General features: G+C 37.7%; 1 protein-coding gene across 1 annotated transcript in view; it reads right to left on the minus strand.

Annotated features, from left to right (window-relative positions):
- Nucleotides 1-228: 228 nt before the first annotated feature.
- Nucleotides 229-18825, minus strand: part of NELL2 (neural EGFL like 2) — a 145889-nt gene continuing 127292 nt past the window's right edge. The window contains exons 16-20 of the mRNA XM_032207525.1: nt 15539-15679; nt 6592-6785; nt 5484-5660; nt 3140-3364; nt 229-345 (exon numbers count right to left, since the gene is read on the minus strand). Coding sequence (XP_032063416.1) covers nt 295-345; nt 3140-3364; nt 5484-5660; nt 6592-6785; nt 15539-15679 — 788 coding nt within the window. The 3' untranslated portion in view covers nt 229-294. The remainder of the gene's footprint in view (nt 346-3139; nt 3365-5483; nt 5661-6591; nt 6786-15538; nt 15680-18825) is intronic.

Here is an 18825-nt window from a genome sequence, read left to right on the forward strand (position 1 = left end):
ACAATGTGTCACTTTACACTAACCTAATATTCTGCATAATGATGTCAGACAGACAAATAGCCGGAACATTTGGGCCTGACCTCATACAAAGGTTTACACATCTGAGCTTGTCTTGAGTCTCATAAATTTCACTCTGATTCAGGTAACTGAATCACATTTCTGCACTTCAGATGGACAAAAACAATCCAATTTTAGTTTAAATTTTATACAATTTTTGGTCTAAAGATCTTTTTTTTTTTTTGTGAAGGAAAATTCTTTAACCAGAAACTGCTTTGTGAGAGATGGTTGTTGGTGTCACAGTTCCTGAAGGCACTGTGGATCCACTGAGCAACAGACATGGCCGTTCTAAAGGAAGGAAGAACAAAGAGAATTGAAACAATTAGCATTTTTTTATAAGCTTGGTCAATTTAACAAGCTCAACCATTTAAAAACTCACATCAGATTTTAAGACATAGATCTGTAAAATACATGTGTACAAATTTTGATAGCATTCATGAAATTGTCATTGTGTCCTGTTGCCTAAGGGTATCGGCTATGATGATTCTTCTAATTGCTTGTTTTTCTGTGGTCTATATCCCATAGCTACAACAGTCAGACTGAAAGGAGCTAGGATCACTGGAATACTCCTGTCATAAAGGTATGGGGCATTTGTCCAAATACACAAAGCTGTTGAACAAGACAGGGCACTTGGGAGTTTTATTTAGATTACACAGAAGAGACTCTGGGTTTTATTTAGCATTGAATGCTTCAAGTTAATTAATCCTAGGTGCAGCACCAGCAAATGTTAATGCAAAAAGTTTTTCCTGATAGTTGAGACATTTTTCTGAAAATATTAGCAATTAAAGGAGCAGATTACTTTTGGACATGATTAAATTATGAAGAAAATATTTTCTACATTTTGGCTACTTCTTTTCTTCAGACTGATTCTTATAAGGCAAATAAAATTTATATTATTTTTAGATTACTCCAAATACATTTAGTTGACTAAACTGCCAGCACTAATTAAAGACCAAGGTCTGAATCATTCAAACATTTTCCTTCACTCGTTCTGTTACAGAAGGTTAGACAATCTTACTGTTCACCTTCTTTACTTGTGATTTGACATGGTTTTGTGGCTAAGTCAGCTTCAGCTGATGCCTGCTTTCTGAATTCTTAGAGGATTTATGTAAACCTATTTTGCTATAGCTTGGTTAGAGAGGCTTAGCCTCGAGCTTTGACCTTCCATGTCGTGCTTTGCAAGGAAAGAGTGGGGTGACACAGGGTGAATGCGAGAACTATACAAATTGGGCATAGCATTAACCTGATCTGCAGGAGCGGGCTGCTTGCACGCAGAACTACAATACAAAAATGCTGCCAATATGAACAGATAGTTTATTTCAAAAAGAAAACTGCTCTGGAAAGTGAATTGAATAAGATTTTGCTTGCTGAAGGTCAAAGTGCTACATCTTCATTGTCAAGCAGATTCTCACCTGAGCTGCTTTAAATCTATGGGTTTGGCAGAGTATCTGTTTAAGTCTTCTATACATTCATACTGCAGCAATAGATTTTATATATCTGCTTACACTGAGTAGAAATTAGTTTGTGCTTAAGATTTGGTCTTTGTTGAGCCTCAAGAGAAAAGGGCAGATGGAAGCAGCACACTGCTGGCCATCAGCAGAATTGATTGCTTCCGCATTGCCATTGATTAGTGTTACAACAATGAGAAAGCATTTCCCATCACTGAATCTCAGCTGTGGTTTAGAGAAGAATCGCACAAAACAATTTGTTTTACAGATAGGAAAAATGAGGCACAGAAACCTCAGCAAACCGCCCAAGCCCAAATTAGCTGGACACAGGAATGTGATTCCTCATGGCTTCTCTTACTCCTTTTTTTATTATTATTATTTTTATTTTCTCCAAAAGTATCTCCTAGCATTGCAGTTGGTGTATACTGCCAGCTGTGGACCCCACTAAAAATGGTTTGTGCACATGAGCCCGTTGTAACATCTTTTGAGCAGCGTCTGGCTTTCAAACCATTAGCCACTCTGTCGGATCAGTGTTTCCTCCTAACCACTGACCTGTTCTTACATTAAGACAAGTGCTTGTGGTTACTTGGCACGTAACTCTTCCATAGTAAAAGAACTATGCCTTGACAACAGCAACTGTTGTTGCGCACAGTATTATGTCAGAAAAGTGGTGGAAGAAGGTGTCGGTTGTCAGCTTGTGCTCAACAATCAGTTACTCCCCAACTTTCCCAGGAAGAGATGTTGAAGTTAGTTTATTTTTATGTGCACTTTTCCAAGTAGTTAATGGCACCAAGTTCTAGAGTTTGGGAAGTCTCTTCCTTGGGAAAGACACGGGATAAAGACCAAAATCAACTGTGAATTTCAGTAAAAATTAAAGATATATGGATGAGTCCTCCTGTCTCTTTCTGCTTGACTACTGTGGGAGCACTCTGTCATTCTTCAGTATAGGTACAATTCACCTCACAGGGCTTATTTTGAATGGAAAAACCTATTTTAACCTCCTTTTCTCTCACATCTTTAAAAAGAGATATAAGAATTCACATAAGCCTATAGCCATAATGTTTTTATCCTCAGACAATGTTTTTCTTTGACTACAAAAACTATAAAATGTTCTCTATGTCATGTTGATTCCACATTTAATTTTAAAGCAAAAAAAAGCCACACAATGAGGTAACTAGTCCTATTATTCTCAAAGCAATTATTACTCTCAAAGAACAAATCAATCAGTTATAACTCTATAGTATCACACACAACACATTTCTCGGGTGAAGTCTAGCCTTACATACCTATTTGTTACTGTACATGTATGTATTTCCAAGATACCATGGATCTATACCATAAGAACTGCAATCAAACTTGAACCGAGGTTTTATGATGGAAAGCCAAGCCCCTTAACTTGTTCACAGAACACTGCAGCACAGGCTGTTGTCCTACATCTGACCTGCTAGCCTGTCAAACCATCATTCCAGCACATGCAAGAGTGAAGATACCAAAACTGAACACTTATACTGTAATCTCCACTGCTTTAAAACAAGTGTTGACATCACCTAGCCACTGACCAGGCTCAATGCATTAATATTTATTTGTCACGAAACAAGCTGAGTAAGAGACAGCTTAATCTTTAAGCACTTTACCTTGCACTGGCAGAGTGTGCACTCTGTGCCATGCTTAATCCAAGAAGACCCAGTGAAGCGAATGACATTGGTTTCATCCAGGCAGGTTTTAGTGATGTCATTGCGAATGGTGTCTGCCTGGCAGGGGTCAGCAACACAGCGTGGGCAGCACTCATTCTCGGGGAGGACACTGAATTCACAGTCCACTTCTGGGCATGGCAAGGGCCAACAGTCAACTTCACCTTGCTGTTCAAAAACATTACAGTAAGAGAAGATTGTTAGCTATTAGTTCTGTTTCATAGCCCATTTCTCTGACTCAGCATTATGTCTCTTAGAAGGCTAATTGTTTCCATCTGTCCCTACTCAGAAGTCAGCACAGAGAACACTGGCATTCGTTGCCAGTGGGAGAAGTAGCAAGTTGGTTGCTTTCTTCTGCTTGCTACTGAGAAAGTGCATTACATTTAATGTCTTTCAATATACTCTGCATCAAGCTGCTGCTGAAACTTCTCCATGAACTTTGTGAAATACAGAATATGGATCTGTTCTTGTGAAGTCCTACTTCTGTGAATGGCAGAAGCCATAACAGGTCTACACTACAAAACTGCTTTGAAATCTCTGTTTCTCTAGTTCTTACTTCTATTCACATTGCTGGTTTGCTGTATAATCTCTCAACTGTTCAGCTCTGGGTGAACTAGAGTTTATCTTTTCCACAGTTACAAATGCATTAGCTTAGTTAAGGGTGTCAAGCAACCCAACTTAGCAAGAACATCACAGCATTTTCATTGAAAGGACCTCTAAACACTTACCATCTCTTTTGGATGTTATGATCAGATTACCTGGTTTCCAAACTTAACCACTCTTTCTGCATGTCACATGATGGGTTTGGTACAGTCACGGTATGAAAAGATCATAAGATAGACTATTGTTGGGCCAGAATGGTGGTAGGAGAAGTTACTGCACTCCTCAACACAAATCTAAAGATGCCTCATTATTCACTTCATTTCCTAGAAGTTGGGGCTAACTTCTATTCAGCTCAGGTCAAAGGCCAAAGTTGCAGATCTATCAGTCAAAGGGAACAGTTCACTGAAGTCACTAATGCACATTTGCTTTGGAACTGGTCTACCTCTGCTCCAGAGGGCATGTATTTGTGTGTGTGTGAAGATAATGGCATGTGGCCCAAGGAATGAAGTGTAGTCACAAAAACTGTTTCTAATGCTTTGAGAATTATGAGTTCAACACCAGAGCTGAAAAAAAATCCCCAGCATTTTGCCATAGCTCCAATTTTACACCTCTTGTTGCAGAAATTATTGTGAAGTTACACTTTTACAAAATTCTTATCTGGGTCAATTTTCCTCTCTTTTTGAATCGCATGATGGTAACAATGAAAGCAATCTTTAAACCAGTTACTGATCTTGATATTTCAATTAGTTTTTTGTAGCAATGGACAGTACAAGGAGTAGACAATATGTAGTCACCTAAAAAATCACCGTGACAACAGAAAGAAAGCAGGCTTCAGTTATGGGAGTAGCATCTTGAATAAAGAATAGACACCCATTGAGATTCTAAACTGTAGTTTGTTTTGCTTTGTTTTGTTTTTAAGACTTTTAATGAAACACCTGGGAATCTGTTTCATTGGATTTTAGCAGTAGCAACACGGAAAGCAGTGTCTACAGAAATTGCTTTCTGGCTGTAATTCATGACACCCTGACAAAGGAAAGCTGCTAGATGGACTACACTTTACATTTGGAGATAACCTGTGATAAAAGCTAGTTGCTTTTATCTTGGGATTGCTTCTGTCATAGAAACTTCCTGAGCACCATTATGCAGCACAGGTTTCCTAAGACTCTGAAATACCCACGCAGGAAAAAGATAACAAGCTTTAAAAGATTTTTGTTCAAACCTCATTTCACTATTTCGAAGAATGCATCAAGTCTTATTAAATTTTCTGTTACTGGAAATGTCTGAGTGAATAAACACATTTCAGTCTATCAACATATTTGAAATTATCAACTGTGATAATGAATACATATTTACATAAATACATATCCTTATGCAGCCTCATCGGTCCCTGAATGAGTGATCACATGAGTGTTACTATGTAGGTGTCACATCCAAATGACCTCCACTCTTTGCTAAAACAATTTTCGTGATTAAATAATTTCTATTATGTCTATTGTGTCCAAATGCATTTTTGACTGGGACTTGATAATACTGACAAATATCCGTGAAAACCAGATTTTGATTATACACATACTCCAGAGGGAACTAAATGGATGCTAATACATGAAAATGAACTATTCACAGATCAGAACATCTCATATCCTTTTTTTCCTCCTGTCTATTCTGCTGTAATCAGGAGCCTTACCAAACAGCGACACTGCTGACAGTTCTGTATCCAGGAGTCACCGCTGTTGTAGGAAAGCTCCCCACTCTGATGTAAACATTGGCTGCTGAGCCTTGGGTCACATTCAGGACAGCAAAATAGGTCTACAGTGGGATTTTCACAGTCACAGACCATTCGTCGGCACATCACATATCCATTCTGTTGTTGGAAGACAGACAAAGAGTAATGGCAGAAATCTGCATGACTCCTACAGTTCTTGTACCAAAATTTGATTTGTTGGCATGATGCTAAGCCACTGCCAGCTTGTGATTTTTTCCATGATACCATAACTTTGTCAAAATACAATTCAAAGAGGCAGAAACTACAATACACACTTAGTAACCACCATAAATTGTTGTCTTTTATAAAACCTTCAGATTTGCAGCAACTTTCAGACAGCTTTTACCTAAGTTGATGAAACTCAATGGTGTCGTTACTAAGGGTCAAGTTTTAGTGGATCGCACTAAGTTTTATCATTCTCATATGGATGCTACTTGAGTCCTCTGCTAAACTTCCAGCTCTTTTTTGCAACTATTCGCATAAAGATGATGATAGCTGGTATGAAATTAAACTCATGCCAATGCAACTTAAGCTTCTGAAACACTCAGGACTTTGACAATAGTGTATTAGTTCTTTACTCATCATCAGCATTTAGCTTGGGATCAGGCTTCCCACAACAAACATTTGAGAAAGCTAAGCTGAATTACTCTGCAGAGACAGAATCTACCTCTGTTTATAGCCACCTGCTAGAGATACTGGCGTTAGTTACCAACACCAGTATCGGCCTAGGCAGTTTCTTTGTGTGAAAATGCCATTACTCCCACCCAGAAAACATACGTGGCATCTCTGCTAACCAAGTGGTACTCTTCCCTATCTGCCAGGAGTATATAATAAACCTCATGTGGAAATTCTGCTTGTACAGGTTGGAAAGAGAAGCTCACCCCAAAACCCTACAAAATGCCATTTTTGTGTAGCACCACATACACAGATGAAAAGGCAGCCAAAAGAGGAATTTTACTTGAATCACAATGTTCTTCCCTTCATCCCTACCAAAATCTTTGCTGTAGCAGATAGTTTTATTTCTACTGACCTGGCATGAGCAGACAGAGCATCTGTCATTCTCCAGCACCCAAATCTGACCATTGTGTTTGATTTTGTCTTCATGGATACAGTCTCCTGTGCAGTTTTTGCCACGCGGACATCGACAGTCATACCCACCATCCAAGTTAAAGCAAATAGTGTCATTGGCACAGCTATGCCTTCCAGTTCCACATTCATCAATGTCTGAAAAAAACATGCCATGTAATACTTTTAGACCACATTCAATTAACAAAAATGTTCTTGTGGCAGCCAGTATAAATGATTCGTGGCCATTAAAGCCTTCAGCTGAAAATTAATTTGCTCTTCACCAGAACAGGGAAAAATAACTTACAAGTTCACAAAAATATTTTTCAAGTCACATCAGCTTTAGAAACATCATATTTGGAGTTTTCTTATACATCTTCCTGAAATAATACTACTGAGAAAGGTAGAATAAGGCGATCACAGGAAACATAAGAATAAAAATAATACGTGACTCCCTGAAGAGAAATAGTTTGTAGGAACCATTCAGAAGACATTTTCAATTAAACAAGTAAAGCTGCAGAAAGTTGTTTTCAAAACCTTTTGTTGGCTCTGTCTAGCACATTTGAGTTCACTTGCCAAAAAGTTAACGTGAAAGGTGTTGTCTGACCTGTAAGGTCATTTAAATAAGCATTGCATCATTTATTAGAGTGTACAAACTAGAATATTTAATTATTCAAGTTGCAGCAACATCTACAGCCTTTGTACCCAGCACAGAAAATAAAGAAAAAATTAATGCCTTCAGTGAATAAAGGTAAATTAGTTAAAAATAATTATGTTACAAAGAATTCGAGTACTTTTAGAGGCCTACTTCATCATTATACATATACACAATTATTTTGCAAAGGCAAACTGGCAGCACAAAGTGCTTTATACTTGAATATTCTTTATTTAGCTTTTTCAGCTGCTCATCTGGAGAAAAGTTATCTGAAAAAAAAAAGTTGGCTTTGAAAAGGAAAGAAGTAAGCAGCTAGATGTGATAAAATGTAGAAAAAAATACAAGATCAAAGACTAGATTTATGGCAATTGTAAATATCAATACAGTGGGTTCATGTCTATATACAAGTCTGGCCCAAGCTCTTAATTAGAGTTCATTAAAAAGTAGTATTGTGACATTTAACTGTCCAACAGATCAGTACAAAATAAAATAAGCAATATGATCATATTCAGCACATATCTCTCAACATCAGCATAAAATCTTAATAAAACACTCAGCTTTGGATTCAAGAATGGAAATGAAACCTTCAATTCACCTTAAGCACATTCAGTTTAAAGCAAAATAACTCAATTATTTCAATTCCATGTGCAGCTCCAGTCAAACAAAAGTAAACAAGTTGCTAACATGAATATGAATTGGTATGAAAAACAGCAGGGAAATTATTAGAATTCCATTGTATAAATAAGCAGTGTTGTGGGTTTCCTTCAAGTATACTGTGTAATGGTGGGTCCATCTGAAAAAAATATATTACAAAATTACTAGGGCTTCTGAGAAAGATGAGGAAAATCTCATTTGAGAAGAACTAAAAAGTAATGGATTGTTCTTCTCTGAAAGAATATCAGCAAGAAAAACATAACCAAAAAATAATAAATACTCCAGAGAAGACTTATTGAGAGTTTTTGTTGACCAGACTTGCCTAATAGACAAGAAATGGGACAGTAGATGAAACAGGAAAACAACAAATTCATGTCTCAGGAAATACTTTTTCCATGCAATATATAAACAAACTATGACACTCGCTGCCACAGAATGTTGTTAAGAGGGAAAAAAGGTGCATCAGATAATCCAGCATGGGCAAAGCATCTCAGTTCTCCACATCTCCTGCCTCACTGTCTGAAGCATCTGGAGCTGGTCATTGTTGCAACAGGGCAGAAGGCAACTGAGATCATGAACCTAGCCTGAGTGTGGCTGTTTGCATGGACATGAACAGTTGAAACATCACAGGCACCTCAGACAGGGAAACCCATCCCAACAGTAAGGATACATAATCACTGGGACAGGCAGCTGTGCAGAGAGTGTGCAGGCTCCAGTCTTGAAGGTTTTTAGACAAGTAGCTAACAGGAATTGTCTGAGTAATACTGATCTGGGCAGAGCAGAGGGATGGAAGAACTGTACTCTCCTCCCTCTCTTTTCACTTAAATCCATACTGACAGTAATATGATCTGGGAATTGAAAATTAAGAACTCCACACACACAACCTAATTGGTTTTAAGTTATTCAATGAAGAGAACAAACACAAATCCTATCTAAATATAATGATTAGCAGCAGGATTCTCTTTACCATTTAAGCCATTTTTAATAAACAACTTCCAGACACTTGTGTTCATTTGTTTAAAACACTCTTCTGTACAAAGCTTTGTCACAGCAAGTGTCATAAATGAATAATATCACTTTCCAACAACCTGGTCACTTAACTGAAAGCAGACATATTTAATGAGATACTTGGGCAAAGTTCAGCTGTTATGTAAATAAAAACCGTTTACTTTAAACGACAAACAGTAACCCTATAAACACTAAGTCTGCATTTGGCACTATAAGTGCAAATGCCTTTCACAAACTGCCTATGAGGAAAGAGCTTCTGGGGTTTGTTTTTCAACATGGTAATGGTTAGTGCACTGTTACTGAAAATAATTGAGCTTTCGTCATTGACTCTGATATTAAGCAGAGCTTATCCAACATTGAGCACTTGCAAAAAATCCCAACCTTGTTTTTCGGTTGTTTGATTAATGAAAATAAATGTTCTGGATAAGGCAGTTTAAATATCCCAGGTCAAAGCAGAAGCTGTTTAGGTTTTGATTCTAACCTAATCATAAACATCAATGTGTTTACAACATGTCAAGAGAAACATAAACTTGCATGCATGAAATTCTCATCTGGATTATTTATCCACATCAAACTTCAGTCATTATCTGCAAAAGACTTGCATACAAAGCATCCACACTAAGCAAAACTTTGTTCAGCTTTTTTTCCAAATTCCACAGCCATGTGGACAGGGTACATTGACCCCTGCATCTTGTGTGTCTGAAAAGGGGTAAGGGTTATTTATTATACTGGCAAATAAACACCCTGTGTTTATTTGCCAGTATATCCAGCTACAGATTATGCTGTTATCTTTCCCATGTTATGTTTTCCTTTAAAAACAACAACAACAACAAAGCATATCAATTCACTTCAGGCTATTTACAACACACTACTTAGGAATCCAGCAGCTTGTTTGCTACAACATTAAAACATTAAATCTCGAAAGACTTGGAGGTTTGCCTCAGAAAAGAAAGCAAACTCAAATTATAACTAGCTATCTTGTACTCAGTTGAGGACCAGTTCTTATTTATCTAATTTGCAGCAGCTTTGATCTGGCACACTTTTAAGGATTTTCCTTTTCTCATTTTCCCTGAGTACAACTTAATATTGCAACGACAAAAGAGTACCATGGATGAAGCAGTAGTGACAAACATTAGAGAGCTGGGAGTTAATTGTATCACAAGTAATTTCATGCCTAAACAGGAGAAATACTGGACTAAAGCTAGACATAATGGTGGCAGTACCTGGAATGCCTAAACTACATTCATAGTATTTGAGAGACTGCAAAGGCATAAAACTATATAAAAACAGGAATCTCAATTGCCCACCAGGTTGTGAGCCAAGATTGTATTTAACAGATTTTCTGACTGTTGCTTGGAACAGACAAAGACTCCCGCAGAGAGAAAGCAACATTTGACTTGGCCATGAGCAGTGTGCAGCCTCTGATTCAAGATGTCACTGCTGAACAATTACTCCGTATTGATGACACATGGTGACTACAATGTATGCAAGTTCAACATGCATAAAGTAATTTAAAAGGCTGCAAAAATTCTCTGTGGTAGTACTTAGTTTCAAAGGGGGTGTGTTATATTCAAATGATGATGAATTAAAGATGAATTAAATCTTTATAAAACGTTTTCAGATAGAAAGAAGATTGTTTTAAGACACTATATTATAGATTCAGAATAAACATTTACCATACTAATTAAGAGACTTCAAAGTGGGATACAGTTGATATAATGCACTACTTTCATTTGAAAACTTTTGGTGAGCTCTTTTGCATAACACATGCTATTAAAGGAACTATCTGCCTTGGAATAAAAGGGGTCATCCACTCACAGATTTATAGTGGGTTAATTAGTAAGTAATAAAAAGCAACAATAAATGGTCAAGTTGTCATAATGGATTGATATACCAGTAAAGTTCCCTAGGAATGTGTGACAGAACATGTGCTGCCCATGTTGTACTTAAAAGTCATCTGGAGCACTAGATAAAGTATAAGATGAAAAAGGTTGTTGTTAAGCAAGTATTAAAAACAAAAATTTTCAGTGAAATATAGAAGTATTTAATGATACTGACTGAGTAAGCAATAATATGGCAGATGAAATTCAGTTGTAAGGCACATGGAAAAGTACACATTCAAAAGTCAAACCCATTTTTTAGATCTATTATGGAAAGTGATCTTGGAGTTACTATGTCAGGGTCTAAAAGTGACAGCCCAGTACTCTTTTGAACAAAAACAACGAAAACGTTATTGATAACAACAGGTGAGAAGATTTGCAGTACACTCACAAGGAACATGAATTTGTGAAGGCACTATTAGAAGAAAAAAAAAAAAGTGTGTATATCCTTGCTAGGTAGTGACAAATAGCTAAGAGACGTGCTCTGATGCAACTGATGGAAAGCTGTAACTTTCCCTCCTCTGATGAGTTATCTAGATTTATATGCATGACATTCACATAAAGCCAAAAAAGGTCTCCCCCAGGCATGGCTTCCTAACAGAATCACTTGAATCAGTTAGTGTTGTTCATGTAAAGAAAAGATGAACACCTCATTTATTGATAAATATGTTGTTGAAAGATGGTTTGAGATGCTGGATAGTTTCTTTGCTCTGAAAAAACTGAAGATTCTCAATTACCTTAGCTTTGACAACCTTCTCAGCAGGGTAGCTGTACAAGGATACCTGGATACTTTTTGCTTAAGGCGAAACAGGAAGGAGTATATTTGATTTGGAGCCCAAGCTCTTCTGAGCAGAAAGTCTGGTTTCTGCTGTTGTCTATCCCAAATAAATCTATTAACTGATGTAACCATTCTTCAAAGAGCAAGTGAATTATGAATAATTTATTTGTGACTTCATGCAAGCCAGCTGTCAGAGTGCTTAGCAGATGTGGAAGATGAAGAGCTGAGACTTCAGATGTCAGTAAACCCAGCTTCATAGAAATGTTGCTACCTGATACAGTAAACATGTTCAAGTCACTGTCTCATAAAATGTACAGTCTGTGCTTCTTTTTTATTAGCCCTCTAATAAAGCATCAGAAACTCTGCCAATTTTGTACTCTGCCCACACTTCAGAATATTTAAATACTAATGTGTCTCCAAATCTGCTTTCTCTCCAGTGTTGTTTATGTTCCATTCCTAAATTCAAAAATGAAGCCTTAATGCCTATAGCTCTGTTTAAGACGGAAGGATAAAAAGTTAATTCATAGTTTTAATTGTTGACCTTCTGTGACCGTAAATAAAGATGAAAGGATTTCCATGGAGCTTTGTGAGTGCTAGTAAGATTATCTGCTGAAGATTAATGATTCTTTATTTCCTGCCTCCTTAAATGCTATCAGTAACAAAGCTTCTGTTAAACATGACAAGCTCTGTAGAAATACCTGAGTGTGGACTCTAAACTGACAGTGGTTTTTCAACTATGAGAAAACTCATGTATTAATTAATACACTGGATGGACCGTGAGATGAATTCAGACATCCTGACAGTCAGCAATTCCTCTGCCTTCCAGATTCAGAGATTTAGGTACAGAATTGACCAGTTTGGACTTTGTTCACTGGTTAAGAACAGAGAGCATCCTTGTAGCCTCATTATTCTCGGTAGTGAGAAAAAAATCACAGGGAGTCCTAGCCCTCTGTGTTGTCAGGCAGCCTGTGCTATCACATGGGGAAGGAAGTGATTCTACTTCTTGAAGCAGGACAGCAGTGGTACTAAAGAATGTTACAAGACATTTCAAAATTGTAAACTGTAAGTTCACATACAGGTAAACTCTTGCAACAAAAGAGATGCTTTTTGAATTGGCTGGGGCATTCTGGATTGATGCTTTCCAACCTGTTCATTTGCACCTGTCTCATTTAAAGAATCTGATACCTGTGGAGAGCAAAGATATTTTTCTCTTATATTCTGTATCAACAGCTGGTACCTGCCAGATACTCTTGGCAAGTCCAGTGGGAGTTCATTAATTAGGTGAGCTACTCTTCTGACATGGGAGTATGCAAAATGTCCAAGAGCCAATGAGATATAACCTCCACTACTTCTCATACAAACCAATATAGCCTCTCTCTTTAACTGATCTTGAAAGCTTTCAGACATTGCATTGTAAATGTTAACTGGGCCTGAATGTTCTTATTTTAGGATTATGCCTTCAGTGGTTTCAGTTTTTGAATGCAGTGAAGCTTGAGGCTGTGGTATCTACTATCTCAGCCAAGTTCTCTTTTATGAAATGGTTCTTGAGAGACAACTGCCAGAGCACCAATATGGCTGAGTAAAGAAACTATAAAGAAAAGCCGTTAGAGGATGAAGAGGAAGGTACAAAGTAATATACTATGCTGAATTCTCTGTTTACATATATATATAAAATTCAAGACTTCACAAACCCATGCAATTCTCAAAGACTAAACAGCTGATCTTTCACCACTTTTCTGGAAATAAGATGGTGAACAACATAATTCTATTTCCAAGGGAAAAGCAGCAAGTGCTACTAAGAGGTTGAAGCCCTCCAGCTGCATTTCCCATCACTTCAGTGTTGTTACAGTGAGCACCTGAAAGGCCATCCACCAACAGCTCAGTCTAATCACCTCTAACACAGAGGATACTGAAGAAGTGACATAAGAAATGGCCAGACTGCCTTTAAACCCAGTAGGGGTAACTCTCACAGTGGAAAGATCTGACAAGGGAGAAACCAATTGCTTTTGCACTGCTGTACTCTACTGCTGAAAGTTCAACTTTCCAAACTGTTTTTCTGTTTGAGAGATAATGTCACAGTCTTCAATACTATAAAAAGTGATGCAGTGAGACTAATAAAATATCCAGTGTTCCTACCTATCTCCAAATATTCCAAAATTTGGAGCTGCAATTGATCAAACGGAAAGCGTTCCCACTGATTGTGACCAAAGTTATCAGCAATGAAGATATTTTCCTGGCATCTGTGAATTAATTCTAATTATGCTATACTCTGCATATGTTTAATATGTGCTGCTGAAACTTTGTAGAAAATGCCAAAGCATGCTAATAACTGATACTTTTGCATACATGTGGCAGTCTCCATATTTCTTTTTCCTTGGTTTTTCCTTTTGCATACATGTGGTGGTCTCCATATTTCTTTTTCCTTAGTTTTTCCTTTCCTTACAAATTGTTGCTTAATCATTCCTTGTTTGCATACATCTTAACAACAGAGGTACTGTTAAAAGCATCATACCTTTAGTTTAATTTTACATCTCAGATTTCTTGACACAGCACATGCCAAACCTGAAGGTTCAGCCCACAAGACAAATACTGTATTGATGCTGAAGATAAAACCTGGGGTATTGAGAACATTTCCATAAATGCTTGGACAGGGTACCTGTGCCATGAGTGACAAAAGAGTGACGTTGCAGTCAGAAGCATCACAACTTTTTATTGCCATTGTCACAACTTCTTCAGAAGTCTTTGCACCTTCCTGTCCTAACACCTGGCCAGCTAACACTGACATTTAGTTAGTTCTTGACAAAGAAAGCTGAACTTATGAAAGCAGTGGCTGATTCAAATCACTGGATTCTCCTGGGAACACAGGCTTTCAGCTGTGGTGAAAATGTGTTGAAATAAAGTATTGATGATGGGGATACCGAAAAGGTCATTCTCACTCCTGGAGAACTGTCTGTGTGTCTGCCTTAGTGAAATTAATTCAATTCTTTCCCTTTGGGGCTAATGCAGCCCACCAATGTGAGTTTAAACAGTAAGATGGGAAAGCTTACACTGTGTGAGCACTGAATATTTAAGCACTTAGAGACAGCAGGGAGAAAAACTCCTAATTTTGCCCTAAGTAGTCTATGGCAAAAGAGGTAGGTTTGTTCTCTTATTTAAGATCAGCTGCTCTTAGAAGAGGAAGAACATTTTGTACTAAGAGAGATGCGTTTGAAAATAACTGTGTACTCACTAACCTGCTGTTCTCTCTAGCATCATTCATAAACAAAAAAACCTTTCCCATCTACTTGTCACCCTCTCATTTCCTGCACCCTGTGTTTTGCCCCATCCCCAAGTCCACTGAACTTCACAGTTTGTGAGGTTGTCCTTCAAATAACAACTTCCTAAAAGTAGTTGTTGGTCTGTGCACAGAGAAGGATCCCAGTATTAACCTGAATGTGGGTAAGAGTGTTAGGGCTGCAAAATCATTCTTTGCAACAGTAAATATTTTCATCACAGGTTATTTCAGTGTAAGAGGAATGAAGTGGAAAAACTGGGGTCTGGATTCAGGCTCATTTATACACATAAAGAACCTGACATATAAACAGATTACTGTGGAGTGACAGATTACAGTGCTTACTATCAGCCTGTGGGAAATCACTAATGCACAGAAGCAGATGTCAGGCCAGTGAGACTCTTTTAAGCACAGTGCCTGACTGCATATTATCTTAGCAAGTCATAGAAATAGCCATTAATGCTCCACATAGAAATTAGAACTATTCATACTTTATTTTCTTTTGCCTTTTGCTTACGATGCTTATTTAGACAATGATTTCTTCGGTCAAGGTTTAACTTTCATTGATAACAGTGCCCAAGACAATACTTGTCCACAACGGCTTGAGATACTAGACACCACTGTAATGCAAGCTATAACACTACCCCACCTTTCTTAGATACTGACCTTCACAGGATTCCCCACTTGGTGAAAACATCCCATTGTCGTGGTAGCCATCTCTGCACTCACAGTGGTACCACCCAGGCAGGTTAATGCAGTTAGCTCGGCTGTCGCACTGAACAAAGCCATCTGAGCATTCGTCAATGTCTGGTTCAAAAGAACAAAAAAGGAAAGAAAATTCACACAGAAGAAATTAACACATCCATCTGATGGAAAAACAAAATCTCTTTTATTTCTGGGTTTCACAGAAGTATTCTGATTATTGCCACTTGAATTTTTACTTACTTATTGTAAAATTTTAAATCATTTCCATAACAGTTTTTGGTTAACACTTTTGGCCTTGCTAACTGGAGTTCTGCTGATTTCAGTTTACTGTTTACGTATTAGCAACTCAATTCTTCACAGTACATGCTAGGTAGTCTGTCTTCTGTGTAAGTTGCCCACAGTATGAAGGAAGGAATTGGATCCCACTTCAAATAAGATGTTAACCTTTTGGGTATAAGCTGCTTGATAAAACTTTTTTTTTCTCTTTTTTCTTTTTTCCTCTTTTTTCTCTTTTTTTTTTTTTTTTTTTTTAATTTTTATTTTCTGGTGCCATATCAAACATTAAATGTTTGCTGTGGTCCTTGGTAACACTGATATTAGGTCAGTAGGACTTCCCTGTCTCATGGAGTTCCTGCTGACTTACATCATCATGCTGCTGACTCTCAGCATAACTGACTGTAGTTCACTTCTCTCACTATCAAAAAGAGCAGCTGGGATTCCAAACCAAAGCTTAGATCCTGAAGATGAAATACAACGCTTTCTCCTTCTCCTGATAATTTCTTTGGGATGCCCATTTCTTTAAAGAAGCACTTCTACTAACTAAACATTACAGTAATGACCCACAGTAGAATGAATTTCTGGACACACTCACTAGATCCCGTATCCTCAAAGGCGTGTCTTGCAGATACCTGAACTCACGGATTTAGTAAAGTAGAGAACTTTGCCACAGGTTCATTTCTAGTGCCTTCAGTTAAGCAGTAAGCCATATTAATGAGTAGGTTCCAGAACATGAGTTCTGTTAACAGGTAGGGAATTTCAGGGAGCATGTAGACAGACAGGGATAAAAATGGGTCCTTTATTATCAGATTTATCACATTATCACTGTTTCATATGAAGGGTAGCATACCTAATGGAACAGCAGGTTGACTGAGATGTGCCCATGGAACAGGCACAGAGGGAGACAAAATACGCACACAAACTTCCTTCCAAAACAAAAAGCTTTAAAATAACCCCATGCTTTTGAATATTGAATAAACCCTCAATGTACTCGCCGTGCTGGCCGATGTACGAATTTAGCCAGGAATCTGAGAACTGATAAAAACAATTTGAATTAAGACTCAAACTCTCAGAAGTACCTCAACAGTTGATCTAGTATCCTCTGGGATGTGACTACAGAGGAGAGATGTGATATGACCACTGAGCTATATGTAATGTATGTCAAAATACTGCTCACAGTCCTTCTCAGCTTTGTGTACCACAAATTAAGTCCTAAGTCTCAATTGGTTTAAAACACAGAATTTTCAACTCCATGGTGACGGGCAGTATAATCATGTAAGTGCTCCTGCTGCAGGACTGGGAAATGCCAAACCTTTGCAACCTTCAGCTGCTAAGTGTGTCTCTCTCTAAATCAGTATAAACTCTGGCCTTTTTCTTGTGAGCAGCCAGGAGCCAGTGGGACTTCAGAAGTGCTTGAGAGATCAGAGGAAGATCGATGGAAATTATGTTGCTGTAGTGAGAAAAGGTTGGTTTGCAGTCTGTGCCTTCTCTACAGGTATTCACTCACGTACCCACAGATTGCTTAAGAAAAGTGAAAGGAAAAGAAAGGAGGACTGCAATCTAGAAGATCCCTTACCATTGGGGTGCATTCAGTCTGGGAGATAGCTTACCTGCCTGGACATAACCTATGTTATCATCCTATAGGTTTGGGATCATCTGCTCAGTACAAGATAACTTGCTGGGGGTGGTCAGAGCCACAGGCCCAAGAGAATCAATGAAGCATGTGATTGCTTCTTAATGTTACTTAATATCACACATTAAGAAACCAGATAGCATATGTCTTCTTTTGGAAAATGGAATTTATTTCATTATGATGAGGTGGAGGAAAGAGTGTCTTAGAGTTCATAGGAAAAATATTAATTAAAGAAAGCCTGAGTTCCTCTCTTCGGGACAATTTATTTGTGAATCTGTAACTTTTATAATTATGTGCACAGTATTGCAGGCACAGGCTGAATGCATTCTACTGAATTCACTTACTGATTATTCAGGAAAAACAAGTCTTGAATGTCACATCAGTATTGGTAAACTGACAACAAAAGTGCGTTTTTGTATTTATTTGCAAACTAGCTGACAAACCCATATCACAAGAAATAGTGCTTGAAATGAAAAGCTTTTACAGATGCCAATAAACAAAGAAATACACCCTTCTGGTTTGTTATGGCAGCATGCAAAGTTGAGTGGAATTATGAAGGAGTGGCTACCATAAAAAGCATAGATGGAAGCACACTGTTGGTCTTTAAGAAATGTCATATTCTTGACAGTTTGTTTGCCTGAAATCATTCCATTGGAACTATTGCTGCATGGACAGTGAAAATTTCATTATTCCTTACATGATTTTGCAGCAAAGAGAGTAAATAATAAATAAATAAATTCTCACACCGACTTTGTAGGCAAATGATATTATACAGCATGTGTTGGTGGGTTTCAGAACATAAATGTTCCTTATGCACAACATTTTTCATTAAATCTCTCAACCAATGTTCATTATTAATTCTATCAGACTTTCTCTGTAATAGGACAAAACTCTGTTAGAGTCACAATTCTGTTAAGAAATCACAGCAGAGACACGTTTTGCAGAGCCAAAGCAATGATTTCATGGAAAATTTTCTTGACATTTGGATGAAAGGATTTCTATTTTCAAATGGGCATAGCATGGCTCAGGAAGTGCTGCAAAAGTCTCTACAACTGAAATGATCTTATTAGTATGGAAAAAGCAGCTAGAAATAATTTTTCTCTGTCCTATGGTGAAACGTTCTCCGATGAATCATCTTGCAGCTGCTCAGTCAGAGGTGTGAGCTGACAACAGGAAAAAAAACTGATTGAAGTTTTGCTTGGCCAGTGGCTATGGTATATCAGTGGGCTATACGGAACATTAACAGCACTAATGAAGTTCAGTTTGATGCTGTACTAGAAAGGCATAGAAAATGAAATACTGTTCTATAGAAAGAAGTTACTGAAAGGACTTTATATTT

Source organism: Aythya fuligula, chromosome 1, assembly GCF_009819795.1.
Source record: "Aythya fuligula isolate bAytFul2 chromosome 1, bAytFul2.pri, whole genome shotgun sequence".
NCBI classification, from domain to species: Eukaryota; Metazoa; Chordata; class Aves; order Anseriformes; family Anatidae; genus Aythya; species Aythya fuligula.